General features: G+C 40.3%; 1 protein-coding gene across 4 annotated transcripts in view; it reads left to right on the forward strand.

Annotated features, from left to right (window-relative positions):
• Positions 1–21,472, forward strand: part of SLC2A12 (solute carrier family 2 member 12) — a 54,872-nt gene that overhangs the window by 27,541 nt on the left and 5,859 nt on the right. Inside the window, exons 3-4 of one of the 4 annotated variants that reach the window (XM_007103498.3) lie at positions 12,143–12,265; positions 15,731–15,863. In XM_007103498.3, the coding sequence (XP_007103560.1) occupies positions 12,143–12,265; positions 15,731–15,863 (256 nt within the window). Of the gene's footprint in view, positions 1–687; positions 1,379–2,219; positions 2,588–12,142; positions 12,266–15,730; positions 15,864–21,472 lie in introns of those variants that run through there. The other 3 variants (XM_028494424.1, XM_028494423.2, XM_055087493.1) reach the window with 3 other exon arrangements.

Raw genomic sequence — 21,472 nt, forward strand, 5'->3', positions numbered from 1 at the left:
TCCCGTTGCGTAGCACAGGCTCCGGACGCGCAGGCTCAGCGGCCATGGCTCACGGGCCCAGCCGCTCCGCGGCATGTGGGACCTTCCCGGACCGGGGCGCGAACCCGCGTCCCCTGCATCGGCAGGCGGACTCTCAACCACTGCGCCACCAGGGAAGCCCGCACCTCAGGTTCTTTACGTCTCAGCACAGAAGGAATTCAGTGAGAGGCGAAGTGATAGGCAAGTAGATTTATTAATAGAGGACGCTTGTGAAGGATATAAGAGGGCAGGCAAGAGGACTCTTCCCTGAAAGTTAAGTGGGAAAGCAGGTTTATTTAGGGAGATACACACTCCATAGACAGAGCATGGGCCATCTCAGAAGGCAAGAGACCCTGAAATATGAGGTAGTTAGTTTTTATGAGCTGGGTAATTTAATAGGCTAACAAGTGGGAGGATTATTCCAACTATTTTGGGGAAGGGACAGAGATTTCCAGGAATTGGGCCACAGCCCTCTTTTTGGCCTTTAATGGTTGGCTTTGGAACTGTCGTCGTGCCTGTGTGTATGTCATTTAGCATATGCTAATGTATTATAATGAGCTTATAATGAGGCTCAAGGTCCTCTGGAAGTCAAATCTTCCACCATCTTGGGCATAATCTGTTCTAACCAGTTTTTGTCACATCCTCAACAGCTATGTCATTCTTTTAAAGGTTGTGCCTTGCCGCCTTCCCTCCTGTCTCAACTGTGGTGTGAGTTTTAAAAATCTCTTTCTGTTTTTGCCTCTAAGAAAAGATGCAGGAGAGTTAGCAGTGCTCAGAAATAAGTAGTTGGAGGCATTTAGGGCATTTCTTTGTCAGGTCATAAAGAGTTATTTGGGAATTTCACTAATTCCTACTTTTAGACACAGAGTATCTAAAAGTAGTCCCAGATTTTTTTTAGGACAGCTTTGCTTTTTGCTTTCACACGGAGAAGAGAGTCTTTCTGAGCATTTCTTAGAACAAAAGCAAAGCTAGTGAGATGGAGAATCTCAGTTTGAAGGAGGTTTGGGTTTGGGAAAGGGAAATAACCCTTCATCTCACGGTTTCTTCAACTTGTAATTGCTGTTCCAAGCACTGATCCGGATATTCACGCCTGAGGGTAGAAGGCAAACAGTCGGAGACAGAATCCCAAACATTCCCTCTAAGGAAAACAAGCAGTTAATTCACATGGGTGGCTTGAGACTGTTGATTCTCTTAGGGTTTTTAGAAGAGATCTGAATAATTGTCCTTTTTTTGTCTTGCTAAGAGTTAGTCATTTCTGCTTATATTCATAATGCAGTTCATTTTTTCTTTTCTAAAGAAAACATACCATAAGAATTCCAATTCAGTCACCAAAATTGTATTCTAGAGCATTGGCACGAACCATTTGGAATTTAAAGAAGATTTTTATTAAGAGCAAATTTTCATACCGGATCATGAATGCATTTTAAAACTTATTAACCTGATGTGATTATTGCTCAGGTATTTCATTTAGAGAGTTTATTACTTGTAATAGAAGCAAATCCTTTGTGTAAATAGGTGCATAAAGGGAAAAGTACTTGCTGTTCCAAAGCAAAATCAGAGCAAGATTAAATCATCTTTATTAAATCTTTTAAAATATGTGTTGGCTTAGAATAACATTCCTTCATTGTATTAGATCACAACATAGTTTCTCTTGTCAAAAAGTATTTCTATTTTTAGGTTAAAGTGTATGCCCTACATCATTTTACTTTCTGGTCATCTGTTTCCCTGATTTTAGAATAATAGGGGTACCCTGGAATCTAGAATTCAGGAGGGGGCATAAATTTGGTACCAAGTAATCTCATATATTTTATTTTATACATTTAAAATATTATTCTATGAAGGAATCTGTAGGCTTCACTAGCCTGCTGAAGGGTTTCATAGCCCGAGGTTAAGAATCTCTGCCCTCCATTTCTCTGTAACTAATACTAAAACTCTTCCATCAAATAAAAATCACAATATATAGCCCACTGCTTTTATTGGAGATTTTTATGAAACATTCCGTTTTCCACGCCTCATCTCTCACTTTAAAATATGTTCGAAATCTTAACTTGAGTTTCCAGTCTTTCTGGGGTGGTCCTGATCATTTTAGCTCCTTCTAATAACTGAAGACTTTTTTATTGTGGTTCAAGCTTCAGGGTAGAACCAAAAAGTCCTGACATTATGAGGACATAGAGCCACATAACGATTTCTCTTCTTCTTAGGCTTCAGAAGTAAAGCAGAGATGAGCCCAAGCCCAAGCCCAAGGCATAAAGTTATTATTTCATGAGTTCATCTGAGGTAATACTTGTGTAGCTGCCCTCCTTAGAATAGTCTCTGTAACTCAGAAAAATGTGTGTGACTGTTCTTTTCACAACAATTCTTAGGGCTTTTATAAAAGGGAACGAAATGGGGTCATTTGTAGAGACGTGGATGACCTAGAGACTGTCATACAGAGTGAAGTAAGTGAGAAAGAGAAAAACAAATATGTATATTAATGCATATATGTGGAACCTAGAAAAATGGTACAGATGATCCGGTTTGCAAGGCAGAAATAGAGACACAGACGTAGAGAACAAACGTACGGACACCAAGCGGGGAAAGCAGGGGAGTGGGGTGGTGGTGGGATGAACTGGGAGATTGGGGTTGACAGGTATACAGTAATATGTATAAAATAGATAAGAACCTGCTGTATAAAAAATAAATAATAAAAATAAAAATAAATAAATTAATTTTAAAAAACAATTATTAGGGCTTTTTTTAAATCCAAAATTTCCTATGTCCATAAATTAATTAAACTCCTCTTCCATCTCATGACTCATATCTTTTCATTAGAGCAGATGGAAGGAATTTGTCCAAGGTCACATATTAAGTTCTGTAATGAGGCTATGACTGTCATCCTTTGACTGCCTTTGTATTCACAAGTTCAAGCGGAACTTTACACTGAAGACTGAATGACAGGTGACAGCAAATCACCTCCCCCAATCTCTTCTACCAAATAGGCAGGAGTTACAGCAAGAAAGCATCTTGGAGTGATTACGAAGAGAGGAGAGAGGGAGAAAGTGCTGGGGATTCATCTGCTCACTTACTTGTCCAGCACGTGTGGATTGCTCACCACAACCCACTGGGCATGGTACCCATTGCTGGTGATTCAGGGATGGATGAGTGAGAGCCACACCTCGCTCCAATGGAGCTAGTGGTGGGGACAGGCGATAAGCCAGAAAATGAATGCATGTATAATACAACTTCAGGAGGAGAGAAGTGTCAACATTTAGGTGGAGGTAAGAGTGATGAAGAAAAATAAAGAAGGATCAGGGATAACATCAAGTGGCCTTAAGGGGAACATGAGCTTGGAGGTTTAGGAGAAGAGCAGAAAGCCTGTGGAGGCTATACAACAGAGTGTGTGAATTCAGACTACGCTTTAGCATTAGGCTGCCTGACCTTGAATCACAGCTCTACAGTGTAGGACTCCAGGCAGGTCAATCCATCTCCCTAGGCTTCAGCTTCCTGAGCCACCTCACAGTGTAACTGTGGGGTTGAACAAAGCCATTTGTGTGACGTGTACCTAGTGTAGTGCCTGGTGTGTGGCATAGACTCAATACACTTAGTTATTAGTGCTATTTAAAAATATCTGGCCATGGTCTAGATAAGAGATGTATAGTTTTGGTAAGGCCAGCACTGACCCCAGCAGTCATTTTGCTTAAAGCACATCAGGAGACACAGCAGATGCTCCATAGAAACATATTGAATTATGATGCCATGGTCCTCCTCACCTCGCTTCTTTGCACCATTCCAGTTAGGTCAAGACTAAAGAAAATACATGTGTTGTTTGAAATATGGTTCATTTCTGCATTACCTACAGTCAAGAGAGCTTTCTACGTTTTCAGACAGGTGTTACAGAAAATTTTGAGTCTTTGGTGAAAGGTGAAAGGTGTGATTTAGGTTGAGAAACACCCAACTGTCCATTCTTCTAAGTTGGTACAACTAATTTAGACTCTGTGTCCTGTGTGCACACAAACTTTGGCTTGTTCATTGTTGTTTCCTTGAGCCTAACCTAGGTCCTGGCCCACAACAGGGGCTCAAGAAATATTTGTTAGATGAGTCAAAAAAAGAGTCTGGAACTCTCTCAGCTTCTGTGATGAAGGGGAGCTGTCTCTCTAGTCTGGGGTTGACATACCCTGATCTCCTCTAGTATGAATCTGTGTCAATATCTAGGCCATCAGAAATAAAAGTGGTTTGTGGGGAACCCCATGCACATTTGACCAAAAGTTATATCTGAGTAAAACTACTCAATTGAGGATGTGTGGCCACCTCTAATTCATTTGATGACTAAAGAAGTTTCATGTTTTAAATTTACTAAAATTAAGGCCATTTAAAAAAATGTATGGTGTTAGCCAAAATATTCATTTCCAGATTTCCATATTTGATCCAAATACAAGATTCAACCTTTCCCCTGGAGTGGGGGAAAAAAAAAAAAAAAGAGAAAGAGATTGAGATTAGTCATATCATGGGATAATAATTCCTACCTTGCTTTAGTAATTGAATGTTTTAGAACTTAACTCTTTCCAAAAAAGATTTGAGACAATTCCTTCCTGGTTTTCCTAAGAGAAATATGTAGAAGTCTGAGCCTGGAATTTGTTTACTTAATTAGTGTTAGAGCTTATAGAAATATTTCAATGGATTATCTCAGGCTTAACAATCACGTTAAATTTCTCAGATGTAAGCTGGAAGTCTAACGTTAATAATAGCAATAAAAGATCTTTGTAGAAAAATCATACCATAGCCACAAGTAATCAAACTCTCAAGAACTGTAAACTGGCTGATATTTGAGCCCACTTGCAAGCTTACAAGTTAGCCTCAGTTTCATGGATTTTGGCAAAAGACACAAGACTCCTTGGTCAGAGACAAAGGATAGTTTATTATTCATAGCAATAGCAATAGCCAGACTATCAGCATTTGCACAAATTCCCCAAGCCCCAATACCCACAGGGCATCATGAACCAGGCCAGGTGACACCTATACAGAGACTGGGTTATTTTAGAGGAGAGGAACCCCAAGCTTAGGGAACCCAAATCTTTTATAATAGACAGTAAACCAGCCTGATGTTTCCCCTGGAGGGAGACATTATCTTTAATTTTCTGGATAGTAAACAAAACTTTGCTCTAGAGGGGACACTGTATCTTCCAAGGTTGTTTGTTATGCGAACATCCTTAGAAAGACAGCCTGGAACAAAATCAGTGCCTTTTCTCATGAGACATGCTGAAATGTGAGACCCATGAAAAATTGTCTCTCAACTCAAATATTCTAAAAAGGCCACTGTTTAAAACAAGAAATTAGAACTTTTTAAGGTACAAAGATTGTAGAGCCTAGCTTTTTGTTTTGTTTGGTTTTATGGAGTTTAACCAGTCTTTTGGAGGATGGGTATCAGTAGGAAGCATATGACTCATCTGCCATAACATTTAAATTTAGATTTTATACCTAAGTAACTCTAGCTCTTCCAAAAGCAATTGTTTATGTGATGTTTGCACAGCTAAAAATTATGACAATTCCAGGGGTGTGGAACAGCAGGTTCTAATTTGGAAGTTTACTCAGCTGCTTCGCTCTAAGATATACAGGGTTTAGAACAAAGGCTTGCAGACCAAAATTATATCAAATGTTTTCAAAGATATTTTGATATTCTTCATATTTCCTCCTAGACACCAGGCCTCTAATATTCCAAACCATCACCGTCAAAGACTTTTTTAGTGCTCATCTTCTTTTTCTACCATTCTTCTTGGATAATCACATACTCTTAGAGAAAAGGCATATTGATTAAATTATTATTCTTTAAACAGGAGTATTTTATTATCAAATGTAGCCATTATACAATCGTATTCACACAATGGGTTTGTGTTAATTGTGTCTACCTTTAAGATCTTTCAAATCTTTTTTTTCCTTTTAAATCTTACATTTCAGTTATCATCAATATTCACACCAATACTGTTCCTTTTTTTTCCAGTTAATTAAGTTAAAAGTTACTTTGCTTGATTAAAGTGGTGATTTATATGGTCCTCTGGTGTTAGTCATTGCAATAATGCAAAGTAAACAAATAATAGTATCTGAATGGTTTTATACTAAATTTGCACTCAAGCAAAAGAGGAAAAACTTAAAGAGATATGTGCCTTAGCTAATTAAATCTCACGTTCCTCTTTGGAGTTAAATGATGTACAGTGGTACCTAATAGAACCAAAGAGTCTAAAACTACATTTTTGTAGCATAAGCACAGCTAAACAAAGAGAAGTAACACCCTTTACTACATTACCATCAGCAACTCTTCACATAATATAATACATCGGTGTTTAACTTTCCTCTCCATCCCACGCTATGATCATAGGCCCATGCCCTTGAAAATTATGAATATCAGACAGTAAAGACATTAAAGAAACAGACTAGGGTTTTAACACTATCTTAATAAATACAGCATTCACCTGTTACTTTATTGTTTTTCAGAACACAATGTTAAGCATTTTTCCAGGGAACACCTGTAACATTAAAAACTATTAATACTTTTCTCATTGAAGTCTGAAGCATCATTCATGAAAAAAGCACAGCATAAAATGTTACATGTGAAGCATGACATTCAAGTTACAATGTAAACCAGAAAAGATTAATTTCTTTTATCTCCTTCCCTTTTTTGTTTTGTCTTTTGAACTATAGTTCAGTGATATGCAAATTGGGATAAGCATAATCCTGGGGGCTACTTTCTGGAATATTCCTTCAATGATACATCAAAGGAAATCAATTTTTGGATTTTTAGGAAAAGTCTGTTTCCTAAAATTTCTTCTTCCCTATCTTCCCAGTAATAACTATTCTTCCACTTAAAAGAAAGCACACCTCTTACCCACCAGAAATCTTATTATGATATATGTCCCCAATTATAAAAACCTTAGGAACACTAATGAAAAAGACAGTTGGAAATATTGGTGTAGGTGTGGAATGGAAAAATGACTCTAATGACTAGATAATAATTCTCTCATAAGCCTAGATATTTCCAATAATTTACTTTCACCAAAACTGTAGGATGACCTAATCCAGTTAGCAGTTGATATATCATTACAACAAACTTTTGTTGTTAAGTTAAAGAATGTAGTGACACTCCTATTAAAAAACTTTTTCAACTCCCCATCTATTTTTATTATTCTTGAGAACAGTACATTTCATCTCCCTTTTTTTTTTTTTTTTTTTTTTTTTTTTTTTTTTTTGCCTGTGCCACGCGGCATGTGGGGTCCTAGTTCCCTGACCAGGAATCGAACCCTCGTCCCCTGCATTGAAAGCATGGAGTCTTAACCACTGGACCGCCAAGGAAGTCCCCCACATTTCATCTATTTGAAAACAATGTCAACTTTATGTTAAATGCCTTATTGTTATATTTTTTAAATGGATGAAGATGAGTATCAAATAGGTATTGTATTTAAATTCCACTGGAAATACTTGATTGATATAATTATTCTCTCCTCTAAATATAGAGTTTAAAAATACCATAGAAATTGCATCTTTTGCTGTCATTTAAATTTATGGTAAAAAAATGTTAGATGTTGATTTATAAATGAAAGAAAGTACTTAGTTTTTCTAATTATTTTAAAGGCTACACAAGCAAGAAAGTTTGGAGACCACTGCCACCGTTCTTATTCCCAATTAGTACCTGATCACAAAAGGGTTCCATTTTTAACTCTGGCATTTTTTATTAAGGGTTATTTCATTTAATCCAATTTCCCCAAAAATATTTTAAGAAATCATTTCGGTTGATTCTGACTAGAAATCATTAAAATAGAAAGATTGGGAACATTGAGGTTTTATTTCATTGTTTTCCTTGGTTTGTTAAGTAATCCAAGATCATATTCTTGAAAAAAGTATTTTAAAAGAGGCCAGGAGTAAGCAAAACTCAGAGAGACTGAGAAAAGGGAGAATACAAAAAATAAAAATAAAGTAAAGCTACAACATCACTGCTGATATTGGAGATGGTGGCCTATGGTGGAGTGTATTTTTAAAGGACAAGACTTTCCCACTCAAGGAACTTATAGGGCCATAATTTAATTGGCTTCACTCCTACAAAGTATAGGACACTGGCTCCATCAAGTTGTTGAGAACTCTGCAGCCGAAGTGTAGAACTTCCTCCACAGTTGCTAGGAGTTCCCTGGTAAGAGTTTCAAGCCCTCCATAAGTCTTTCAAACCTGAGGCTCCCATGCCAGGTGGTTCAGAAAATGCTCAAGCCAAATGGAAAGCATGCCTGAAATGCTGCGGGGTTTGAATCTGAAAGCACAGGGAGAGAAATGACCGCCTCAGTGGAAAAAAATGTTTAGCAGTGGCTGAAATATGGAGGAGGGAGGAGCTAAGTGTGGCTGTTGATATGCGACAGAGCTCAGCCATGTCCACTGATTGGCCCTATTCATTCAACTTCATGTCCTCCGTTGCAAACAAAGACATTTCTACGTATTTGTCCTTCATGGTCTTTTTATGACACTCTGTGCAGCCATAAACTCTGCAGATTTCATCTGGATCAGGCAAGTTCTGATGGGCAGCCCTGGTGATTTAATGCCATGTGAAATATGAGTTTCAATATTTGTGGACAATTATCTCCCAGCAAGACCAAAATTTCCTCAACCCTCGTAACCTAGAGAAGACTTTAAAGACACGTGCAGACTCTGACATTTATAGAAGTACATATTGCTGAGGTGGGCCTGGAATAATGGGGTTAAAGGTGAAATAATAGGCATCGAGGAGAATTGTTTCAGGGCCTGCTAACCTTCAGTGAGTGGCTTCACTCACTGTGGAAGAGTTATTATATCCCTGATTACTCTGTGGATTCCTCACAAGCAGATAGCACAGAGCACCCCCCGTGGGCCTATCATCAGGGAAGGGGATAATGAGGACAGCCAGAGAGAGCCACCATTTTACTGTGGCATGTGACAATAGCTTGATTTTTGTTGAAGAGAAATTAGGCCATCTCACTGGAAAAACATTAGGGATTCAAACAAACAAACAAACAAACAAACAACAAAAAAAACACTTCCACCTGTTACTATTAAATACCAATATATATCCCCATGTGATGATTTATACCTCTTTGCTCTTTACTTATGAATTGAAAGGGCTTCTCCATTCCTTCTGCGTTGGGTACTCACAGCCCTTTTTCAGGCACCATGGAGGCCTATAAGAGTCTGGCACCATCTTGCTCCTAAGTCTTCCATGGAGAGACTTTACCCTCTCAGTAAGTTCTATCTTGCTGCAAGTTCCACTCTCAGATTTTTTTTTTTTTTTTTTTTTTTTTTGCGGTACGCGGGCCTCTCACTGCTGTGGCCTCTCCCGTTGAGGAGCACAGGCTCCGGATGCGCAGGCTCAGTGGCAATGGCTCACGGCCCCAGCCACTCCGCGGCATGTGGGCTCCTCCCGGACCGGGGCACGAACCTGTGTCCCCTGCATCGGCAGGCGGACTCTCAACCACTGCGCCACCAGGGAAGCCCCGCCTTCAGATTTTTATTTCACGCTCTCTGGATCTGAAAACCTGTGATTTTTATGGTTCTGAGATCGTTGTTAAAATTATTTTAACATTATTATTAATTAATTAATTATTTAAATTAATTTACAAATATTTATTAATTATTTACTCTCCTTATTTTTGACTTGACAGGTTCCATATTGGGGGTGTTGAACCAACCTTGTCAAAACCTTTGTCAATTGCTGCAACATCCAGTTTGTCAATATTACATAAACCAAGGCATCGATTCTTGAATTTTCTCCACTAGGTCAAAAAAGTAGTCGCTTTCAGCAATGATGTATTACTTTTGGAAATGTCAGGTGTAAGTTTTGCCTGACAACAAGGGCCCATCAGAGACTGACGGAAGTCTGTTTTTCAGTATTCAGTTCTTTGCTCACTGACTGGTTAAACTGCCCAAGAACTTGGGTCAGCTGCTGCACTGAATGCATGCCTAGGACAGGCCTCAGTGTGGTTGCTGAGTTCTTTTAGGTGAGCCCTTGACAGTTCAGACTGAGTACTTATAACTAGTGCTTTGTGCAACTGTCCCATCTTCTTGTTGGTAAGATCCACCACTCTCTGTAACAGCAGGATCAACTCATTCTCATCTGAGGACAGCGTGGAAAGGATTTTCCCCAAACCCCACCAAATAATTCCAAGAAGCCATCATGATGCAAGGTGGGGAGGGGAAGTGGGGTATATCAGAGGTGATGAAGTGGGGATGGAAGTAGATCAAGAAAACCAGTGCTAACTCTTATCCTCAAAGAAAATCAGCGTGTCCATTCTCCCACCTTTTCCTCATGGTTGCTAGAGGAAAAGAGCATAAGGAACGCTCTGCTCCACGCCTACCCTCACCAAATACCCAAGGCAGGAAGGGGCCTGGGGGATTGGCCTGCGGCATAGATTATTTATCTTCAACAGAGTGGACTTACATACTTTCATCTTGTATTTGCCCAAGGACAGGTCATTACAAAGGCTTCATCAGAATTATGCAGCTGTCATTCTACTCAGATCCAGATCCCCAGTCTTGCAAAGCTCAAGGCAAGGTTACCTGAGCTTTGCACTGGTCTTCAAGGATATAATCTTCAAGAATCTAGTGAAGGTCTTCTCGGGGAAAGAGTGGAGGGGAGGGATCTGGAATGTTATTTTTGAATTCCCTATTATTTAGAACAATAATAATCACGTTCCTTTGGTTACAGTTCTCGCCCGCGCCCTACGTAGATTCACTTGGAGAAGATAATCAAGAAAAAAAATGTGTTTCCAGCCCTCTTGTATAATTTAAATATTTTTCTTACTTTAAAACAGCACATTTACTCTGAGCAGGTGTTTTCCCTACAGAGCATGATCTTGTCGTGAGAGGTGACTTTTCAGTCAGAGGCACAGGTGACTGCTCCATGATTCTGGCACTGGCAGCCCAGGTGGTTGCTGGCGGGGGGCCGCTCCCTGGCCTCTGGATCCTTCCCTCACACCGTCTCCTCTCGGGCAAGATGATGCATCTGGTCTGTATCTGAACACCGGCTTTGCAACACAATGTGACTTCGCCAGCAGGGAGCAGGGCTGGGACAGCTCCTAAGCCCTTCTTTCCTCAGAATCAGAGGTGCTTCTACTCCACATTTATGTATTCATTAACGAATATTTATTGAGCCACCCCCAAGAGAGCACCAAGATGAAAAAGCATGAGTTCCAGAGGCTTCCCAGGCTCAATGCCACCTCTGAACTCTGGGACCTTGGCAAATTATGAACTCCTTTAAGCCTCCATTTCCTCTTCTATAAAAGAGGGAGAGCAATATAGTTCCTATCTGGTAGGAATTCAGCGAGGATCAAATGAGATAAGGTTTGTAAAGGTCTCAGCCCATTGAAAGAACTGGTGGCTATTAGACAAACTGGATTTGCTAGGCTGTGAGCAGAACACAAGTTAATTTGCTCCTCGGCTGCCCTTTCTAATCCCGTCAGGCAGGTCCTCTAATGTTCTGTGTGTGTCACTCTCAGATCATAAAAAGTCCTCTGATCAGTTTTCGTGCCAAGAAGAGTCTCCTTTCAGAAAGTCAAATGTTTGGTCTGGCATAACATCGAATCCTGGAGCTCTGCCTAATTGAGAGCTTCTCTTCACCCAGCTTGCCACAGGCCAGGAAGCCCAAGTCGGGGAGGGGAGAGGAGCCAGCCTCCTTCCTCCGCCCTCCTGGCTCTATCTCCTACCCACTCAGTAGCTATGATGTTGGACTTGGCAAAGGTCCGGGGCAGAGGAGGTTACAGGAAAGGGCCCAGAGGAAAGCAGATAGAGCCGGGCTCTGGCACTGAGGCTCACAGCTGCCCCTTGTCGTGGGCAGGTGGCCCTAGCCACTGCCCTTTCTGTTTGCATTTCTCAGGCCGGTGTCCCGTACCAGCCCTTTATGTCCCTGCCCCTACTTCCAGGGACCATTGTCAAGCTCTCTCAGTGTTTCTCCTGAATCCCTTCTCACTTGGTTGGAGGTGAGGAGAAAGCACACTCTCTCCTCCCTCGTCCTGGAAAAGGACATGGCCCTGCTCTCCAACCACAGATCACGTGGGACTAGGGCAGAGGTCACTGGGCTGGCCCTCAGCTTCAATGGCTTTTTGATCATTTTGCTGTCTCCCACCCACTCTTCCTTGTCTTCCAGTGCCCTGGCTGGTGCTGAGTGAGATTTTTCCTGGTGGAATTCGAGGACGAGCCATGGCTCTAACTTCTAGCATGAACTGGGGCATCAATCTCCTCATCTCTCTGACCTTTTTGACTGTGACAGGTAAGAACTCGCTTTCCTCTAACACCTTTTGTGCTCTTAGGACAAATCTTAGGGAAGCACACTCGCCTGAAAAACATTTTCTTGTCAACATTTTCAAACACACTCAAAAGTAAAGAGAATAGCAGTGAACCTGATGTACTGACCACCCAATTTAAAAATTTATCAGTCTTCATTTATGACCCCACCTGCTCTGCCCCCCAAATTATTTTGAGTCATTGTCCAAACTTGTCATTTTGTCTCTAAAATTTCATCAGGGACCTCTAAAAGATAAGACATTTAAACACTATAACTTCAATATCATTATCACACCTAAAAATATTATACCATTAATAGTCTCTTGGTATCAAGTATCCAGTCTGTGTTCACATCCTTCCAATTGTCTCATAATTATTTTTTATACTTTGAATCACAATCCAAATACTTAATTTACGGTTTATTGATATGTCTCATAATTTGTAGGTTTCGTCTCCATTTCTCCTCCCCCTACACTTTATATTTTTAATGAAGAAACTGGGTCATTTGTTTCATAGAGTTTTCCCCGGGGTTGGATTTGCTGATTGTAGTCACATCATGTGACCCTCTGTCCTTTGTGTTTCCTGTAAACTGCTATTTACATGTAGAGGCTGAAAAAGATTTAGATTTTCTTGTTTATTTGCAAACTCCTTCCCAGGTGATGGATGGCCTGTGTCCTGCCATCAGAGGCACGTCCTGTGTGCTTGTCTCCCACTTTGTCATGCCTGCATCCTTTGAGGATCATTTCCCAGATCCATTATCTTCATTTCATCATTCCTACTAAGTTTTTTATCAGCAATACTTCTCTTAAGGAGAAATTTCTTCTCATTAATTATTTGCCTGCCCTGAAGTATGAATTATATAAGAAAGCCAAGATTAATGTTTGAAACTTTCTCTTTATTTTCTACTTTTCAAAATAATGAGGTAGTTCCCCAGCATCCTCCAAAACTGACCAATGAGTTGAGTTTTCGTCCCTTCCTTTATTTTATATGTATATATATATATAAAATGCATAAATATTAAATAGTATCTATAATACAGAGATAATATATATTGATACCATTTCAAAAGTGGATGTATAGTCAAAAAAGTATATATCTATATGTAGTACTTCTGAATCTTGTTGACTTTTTTTTGGAGTATATCTACTTTTGGAAATGAACTTTTAGTTATTAATTAAGCACAGTTTGGGTTTTTACATAAAATTTTAAAATATTTATGTCCTACATTTTTGGAAATAGCCCAAGATGAAAGGAAACACAGGAACTGGTCATTTGCACCAACCGTACGTCTCCTGCTCAGATCACACACATAGACCCGTGCCCTTCACCTTCTCACACACACACACACACACACACACACACACACACACACACACACACTTACCTACTGTTTATATGGAGAAAGAGAAATATAAAAGAAAGAATGGAAATGATGAAGGATGAATAAAGATGACACGAATTTCTGGGAAGGATAGCTAATACATAGGATGAGCTTGATGAAGATTCAGAAGTTCTGTATGGGCTCTTAGAACAAATGTTGGGAAAGCATACTCATTAAAAAAAAAAATTCTGGAATGAGCTCAAACCTGTAAATGACATTTCATTGGACTAAGTTTGAAATTCTATACTTCTTTTCAAAAATCAATTTTCCAAGTAAAAGATATAAGGGTTCTGCTTGGTGGCAAGCCCTTGGACACCAACTTTTAGCGTAATTTCAGCTGTGTCAATAAGAACAGAGTGTACCGGCGACACAGACATACTCTGCTGTGCTCATAATACAGCTGCGGTATTGCTCTCAGCTCTGAGTAAAATATTTGACGAGAGTTGCAGTGTGCCCACCAAGGGAGGGCAACCTGGATAACATGGGCAGGTGACCTATGGTCTGTGAAGAACAGTTGCAAGAGTTTGGGAGTTTGACCTGGACAAGAGGATACTCAGCAAGGGATGGAGGTGCATTCAAATATTTGTGCCACTTTCGTGAAGAAGGGATGAGGAAGGCTGATCCAGACGACAAAGCAGAACCTCTGAACCCAAGTTCCCGGAAGGTAGACTTGGGCTTAGGAATGAGTGAGGAATATGTTTGAAACAGACAGGGCTGACTCACAACGCAGTGTGCATTTTTGATAAGTGATGAGCTCCCTGTTACTGAAAGTACTCAAACAGGAGAGCAGATAAGTTTGCTGAGATGACCTTTTGGGTTTTTTCTTTTCCACTTTTTATTTTCTGGTTTTATGCCCCAGAGAGGAAAGAAGGACCAATTCTCCAAGCACTTTATTAAGCACTCTCTTGGGCAAAACCCTGTGTCAGCAGCAAGAAAAGCACAGAGGGAGTGGACTTCAATTAAAATTACCAGAAGGACTGCAGAGCTGTTCCTTCTCCCTGCTTCTCCCCACCTCAGCACAGCTGACCTATGAGTGGTTAATATGCATAGATCCTTCCACTTTGCATTACCAAATGCCTTCCGCATAACTGCTCAGTCAATGAGCAGTTGACTGAGCAGTTGTGATTTGTGGCCGCTAAGGGCTATTTGCATTGTTTCAGTCTGTGGCAGGTCTGAGCCTGTGTTCAAAAAATCCAGCCTCCTCCTGCCTGCTCCTGGCCACACTGGACTTTCCGCTGAGCCCGGGGTGCCGCAGTGCAAGGGCAGACTCAAGTGCATTGGGGGTCACCTCTCACCAGCTAACATACTTTGACCTTGGTCAGTACTACAAAGGGACTGTACCTCTGGCTAGAAGCGCTCAGAGGGAATACTAGGTTGGCGGGGGAGATCCATCACAACCTGGAGGGTCCTGCTTCTTGCTGATGCATCTTAGCAAGTTAATGCCTTTCATTCGAACCATTATCACTTTTTTCTCTGAATCCAGGAAGCAGTATTACAAATACTGCCAGCTACTAAAATGATGAAATATTGCCAACATGAAACGATTTATTCAAATCAGAGTAAAGAAGGCGGAGCTCATTCCAAGAACAGTCCATCTGTATAAATATGTCTTTAAAAATGTCTACTAAGTAGAAACCAAACTGCTATGGCGGGGATTCCCAAGAGAGGAACAGTAGAGGGTGAGGAGAGAGGAGATAGTTTACCTTCTGTTTTATGTGTTTCTGTGTTGTTTGAGTTTGTTTGTTTTTTTTTTTTTTTTTGGCAATGAGCATTTCTATTACCATTTTGAAAACGAAAAGTATTATGTTCACCAGGAAGATGGCATTGGGTTTAAATTGTGATATTTACAAGACTGTTATTCACTTTACCAGAGAAAGCTGAGGTTGTTTGTGAAAATGAAACTTTCAGAGGCTGGCTATATTTTTAATTTGTGATTGCTGTTTCCCTGGATACTACCGGCATGTTTGAAAATACATATGTTTTCATATATGCTCTAAGAAGCAGCTATCCACAAATGGGATGAAAGCAACACAGTATGAATCTCTAACCAATATTTTTTGTCCTCTCTAGATCTCATTGGCCTGCCATGTGTGTGCTTTATATATACAATTATGAGTCTAGCATCTCTGGTTTTTGTTGTTGTGTTTATACCCGAAACAAAGGGATGCTCTTTGGAACAAATATCAATGGAGCTGGCAAAAGAGTGAGTATTATGTGCATTGCTCTCCAAACAGCACTCTTTGGTCAAAAATTCAGCTTTTATATACAGTGGAATAATAATAATATCTGAACTTTTTTAGGATATTCCCTTTGGTGGAGAAACCATATCTCAAAGCATAATTCGAGTTTCTCTGCCATGCGTTTAATTTGGCTAATTCAGCTAAGGAGTTAGAATAAGCAGAGATTTCTAACAAGTGAAACTTTCAAAGCTCTTTTCAGTAATGATTGAAGAACCTCACCCATCTCTGGTTTCCAACACAGGGGGTGGGAGTTGCTTGGGGTTTCAGGTGGTCCTGGAATGTCATGCTTGCCTTGTGCTAGCACCGCGGGCTTCAGCCTTCCACCTCTATCACACTTGTAGGTTTCTAAGCCCTAAACACTTGTTAAGGCTAAGGTTACCAGGAAAACTCTTGGGCTTAAATGTCTACAATTATTCCAAATATGGCACAAAGTGCACTAAGAAAGATAAAGAGTTTCCTACATGAATAGGCAGTTAGAACACTGGTTAAATAAAATTCATATGGAGAGATTGCTTGAACAATTTGACATAGCAGTGGCCTGTAGAATACTCCCCTTTTCTTTAGGAGCAGGTCTCACAGCTCTGACTGTTGAAACTGTGGCCTGGGGGAGGAGAGGATGCGCAGGGGCCAGGAATGAAGGGGAACTTGTTGCTCTTCCTAGGATTTAATCATTCTTTCCAAAAATGTAGGGATACTTGTTCGTGGACTTTAATATAACAGGAGGAAACTACATATTTACAGTTTGTGCCTTTCTTCTAAAAAAACTTTCATTACACTAGAGAGAAATGTATGATGGCTACAGAAATTGTGGGCATAGTGATTCTTCAGCTTTTGTCTGAAGGGAGAGTAAACCTGATAGTGAATTGATGGTAGGTATATGTGTACAAATATATAGACCGAGCTCTTAATCCTGGTTTATTACTATTTTTTTTTTTTTTTTTTGTGGTATGCGGGCCTCCCTCTGTTGTGGCCTCTCCCGTTGCGGAGCACAGGCTCCGGACGCGCAGGCTCAGTGGCCATGGCTCACGGGCCCAGCCGCTCCGCGGCACGTGGGATCCTCCCAGACCGGGGCGCGAACCCGGTTCCCCTGCATCGGCAGGCGGACGCGCAACCACTGCGCCACCAGGGAAGCCCTGGTTTATTACTATTATATAATATTTTTTTATTATTATTAGGGTATGAAGTAAGTAGGAGTATGGATGATTTTTACTTTGTACCTTATATATTTTAAAATGGTTTACAGGGAATTCCCTGGAGGTCCAGTGGTTAGGACTTGGCACTCTCACTGCCAGGGCCCGGGTTCAATACCTGGTCAGGGAACTAAGATCTCACAAGCCAAGTGGGGTGGCCAAAAAAAAAGGTTTACATTTTAAAGACATTTCATTTTAGTAAGCAGAAAAACTTTTCTCTTAACTCAAGGTAAATGTCAACTGTAGGGATAATTTTTGATGCTGATAAGGCCCTATTTTTAAAGCCTTCAATGAAAATGAAAAGTATTCATTTACGAAGAGAAATATAATTGTCAGGAAAGCCAGCTATCTCCTTGGCCTGGCCAGAGCATTACCTGGCTCTATTCAAGTTGAAGTCAAATAACTGGATTTCTTGGTGAGCACAGAATCTGAATGACAATTAATTACACATACATGATTCAAATAACTAATAGCCTCATACCTTCATAACGCAGTGCATTCATCTGTAAACTGGAAACATGTCTGACAGATGCAGGCCTTTTCCAGAACTTAGATGCCAGGACACCAGTGATGTCCACATCTGTTGGTCACCCTTCATTTCTCATCTTCCCTAGAGCTTGTTTCACATCAGTGGTCTATTTAGATATAAAACACTCTCCCCTAATGTAGTGGCTAAAAATACACCATTTACTATTTTCCGTGATTCTTTGGTTTGGCTAGGTGGGGCCTTTGCTCATTTCACCGAGGCTCCCCCAACATCAGCAGGAGGGTCAGTTGGACTGGAAGGTGCTGACACAGCGGGAAGCTTCAGTTCTCTTCAGGTGGCCTCATCCTCCAGGAGGCTAACGTGGCTTCTTTACCTGTCAGACTCCGGGCAGCATTCCAAGGTAGTGGAGGCATAAGCTGCAAGGTTCCATGAGGTTTTCCTTCTGGAAGTCACACTACATCACTTCAATTACTTTCTATTGTCAGTACAAGTCCCAAGGCCAGCCCAGGTTCAAGGGGTGTAGGGATTGACTTATGTCTTGATGAAACGAAGGGCAAAGTTTTTGTTTTTGTTTTTTACCACATTTAATCTACCACACCTACTCTTTCTTGAAATTCTTTTACCTCCTAAGAAACCATTTTTTTCCCTGCGTTTTGTCCTGCCTCGCTAACTCTTACTTCCTTATTTCTGCTTCTATTCCTACATGAGAGTTATCTTTGAAGAGTTAGCCCTATAGCCTTGTGCCTTAAGGGCCAATGCAAATCCTCATCTTCAAAGCCTTGAGTAACCCTAGCCCTGATAGTATTCCTTTCACAAGGATCATCAGTATCTTCTAGTCCCACTTTTTTTTTTTTTTTTTTTGGTCACTCCGCAGGGAATGCGGGATCTTAGTTTCCTGACCAGGGATCGAACCTGTGCCCCTTGCAGTGGACATGGGGAGCCCTAACCACTGGACTGCCAGGGAATTCCCCCCATTTTCTTTTTATATCGCCTTAGCTAAAACTCTAGTGATTTCACTTCCTTAATTAAGTAGGTTATAAAATTTTGGCATCTGGGAATGGTCTTGGCCCATTATCTTTTGTATGTAACCTCTAGAGTGCCTAGCTTAAAATTGATTCCTAGCAGATGATTAAAAAGTATCCACTGTTCAGTTGGATACCTTGTGGTCAATCCAATGCTGAATTAATTGTGTGTGGGGATTAGATTATGGGTAACAATATAAACCACAACAAGTTTTGATCTGTGGATCACAGATGAGATTTAATCTTATGATCTAACAGTCTGTGCAACAGAAAGAGATATGTGTTCAGAAAAGGGAGACATATGGCCTCCACCATACCACTCCCTGCCCGCAACTTCAGAGATTATTCATTCAACTCTTTGTTGATTATCTACTATGGAGTAGACACTGTATTAGGAAAGGACTGAAAATATAGGAGACAAAGAATCCATAGCTCCTTTACTTGGAGAGGCAGACCAGAAAACAGACCATTCCAATACACTGTGTTGGCAAGTGCAAAGGAAGGGCACATGTATTGGGGTAGAGAATGCCTTTAAAATAAAGGTTTGTTACAATTCTTGTGAGCAATACTAACTAAAAAATTGAAGCAGGGAGAAAGCAGTAATGAATTAATTGAACAAAACTAAGAATCACTCCTCATTGCCCTCTTTTTTAAAAAGTCTAACCTGAAAGCAGAATGTTCTCAACGAATTAAGGTTAAGAAACTTTTAGATCTTTTTTTTTTTTTTTTAAATGGGGCTGTCAGAATGGATCAAATTTCAAACCAAAGGAAAATTTGAAGACAAAACTTAAGCCAATCTTTCCATCCAGTAGGCCTCCGGAATAAGACATTCCGTAAGAACATAGTGATTTGGGTGTCTAAAACTCAACAAAACATATTCATTCAGAATTTGGGGTGGGGAAGAAATCTGTCTAAATTAACAAAACTCTGCATTATGAAATGTTTTTGAATTACTCAAACTTAAATCCAGACCCTCTCCAAGAAAGTTTTAAATTGCAAATTAGGAGAGATCCAAAAGCCCAAGTACTACCCACCCCTAGACAGATTCCACAAGTACCAGGAGGTTGATGTAGAAGAACAAATAGAGATAAGGGCACAGGTGCGAATTATGAAAGACGAGGTGGCAAAACAATTCTGCATTTCAAATTCATTTCTAGGAGCAGCAAGCAGCAGTGTCTACCAGGGATGCATTCTTGTGGGGAAAGCCCAGTACCTGAGGGCAGAAAGGAAACAGTTGCCTTCAGAAATCTTGGCTAACTCTGATTTCTGCAACATCAAAGAGCCTGGGACATGTCTTAGCTTGAAGCAGTAGGTTGGCAAATGCTTTAAAAATGAAAATGTAAGCAGCCTGAATGGTATAAATCGACCAAAGTTATGTATGAAGTATGTGTGTTAAACAAGGCTCCCTGGAGGGAAATGGCAGAGACAAAAATAGAAATAAAATACGTAATGGTATTGAAAAGTGATCGAACTAGCTAAGTGAACGTGGGGGCAGTGGAAAGCCCCCGGGGACTTGTGAGGACACGAAAGTTGAAGTGAACTCAAAGATGGAGGACGGCTACTGCTGAGCTAAGGGAGTCTTCATGAACTTCAGAGTTAATGAAACAATGAATCAACTTTTGTCCGCAGGGAAAGAGAGTCCAGATGTGTATGTCCCAATGATTTTCTAAGCAGCAAGAAAGGAAACTATTTATAATATCGAATTAACTTCAAATTTGATACTCCATACCACTTGATATTTTCCTTTCTCATATTTGGAGTTGGCTTCTTTTCCTTCTATATCTACAAGGCTGAGAAAACAAATATTCTTCCAAAGTTGTTAAGTTTCTTGTAAGATAAACAATGACTCAGTGGAGAGGTCAGAAAAGATTTCAGCAATAATGTAATTTGAAAGGATTTCATTTTGAACTTGTGCCCTGCCAGCTACAAACACAAACACAAAATGGGACATTTGCCATATGTGCTATTTCAGCTGTGACTTTCATTCTTTTCCCCAGTTTAAGTGGAAACAATTAGAGAAAACTAACAAGTTAATGTTTTGTAAATATTTTAGTTCTGAGACTTAGGTTATTTTTCACTTTTAGCAGCTCATTTTATGTGGTCATTCCTTCATTCATTCACCGAAATTCATTTATTCGCTAAATACTTACTGAGCACCTGTTCCGTGCCACGCACTGTTCCAGGTGCTATAACATTAATCAGTGAGCAAAAATGCCATGAGAATTAAGATAGTAAGCGTGTGTGGGGGGGTACTTCTGTTTTTTGGATGTTTTGTTTCGTTGTACATTTTTATTAGAGTAGTTGATTTACAGTGTTGTGTTAGTGTTTGCTGTACAGCAAAGTGAATCAGTTATACATATACATATATCCACTCTTTTTAAGATTCTTTTCCCATATAGGTCATTACAGAGTATTGAGTAGAGTTCCCTGTGCTATACAGTAGGTCCTTATTAGTTATCTATTTTATGTATAGTAGTGCAACACTTGTTATTTTCTATTTTTTTTTTTTTTTTTGGTAGTGGCCAACCTAATAGCTTGAGGTGGTATCTTATTGTAGGGGGTACTTTATTTATTTATTTATTTGTTTATTTATTTATGGCTGCGTTGGGTCTTTGTTACTGTGCGTGGGCTTTCTCTAGTTGCGGCGAGCGGGGGCTCCTCTTGGTTGCGGTGTGCGGGCTTCTCATTGCAGTGATTCTCTTGTGGAGCACGGGCCCTAGGCACATGGGCTTCAGTAGTCGTGGCATGTGGGCTCAGCAGTTGTGGCACACGGGCTCAGTAGTTCTGGCTCGCGGGCTCTAGAGCTCAGGCTCAGCAGTTGTGGTGCATGGGCTTAGCTGTTCCGTGGCATGTGGGATCTTCCCGGACGAGGG

Source organism: Physeter macrocephalus, chromosome 10, assembly GCF_002837175.3.
Source record: "Physeter macrocephalus isolate SW-GA chromosome 10, ASM283717v5, whole genome shotgun sequence".
Classification (NCBI taxonomy): Eukaryota; Metazoa; Chordata; class Mammalia; order Artiodactyla; family Physeteridae; genus Physeter; species Physeter macrocephalus.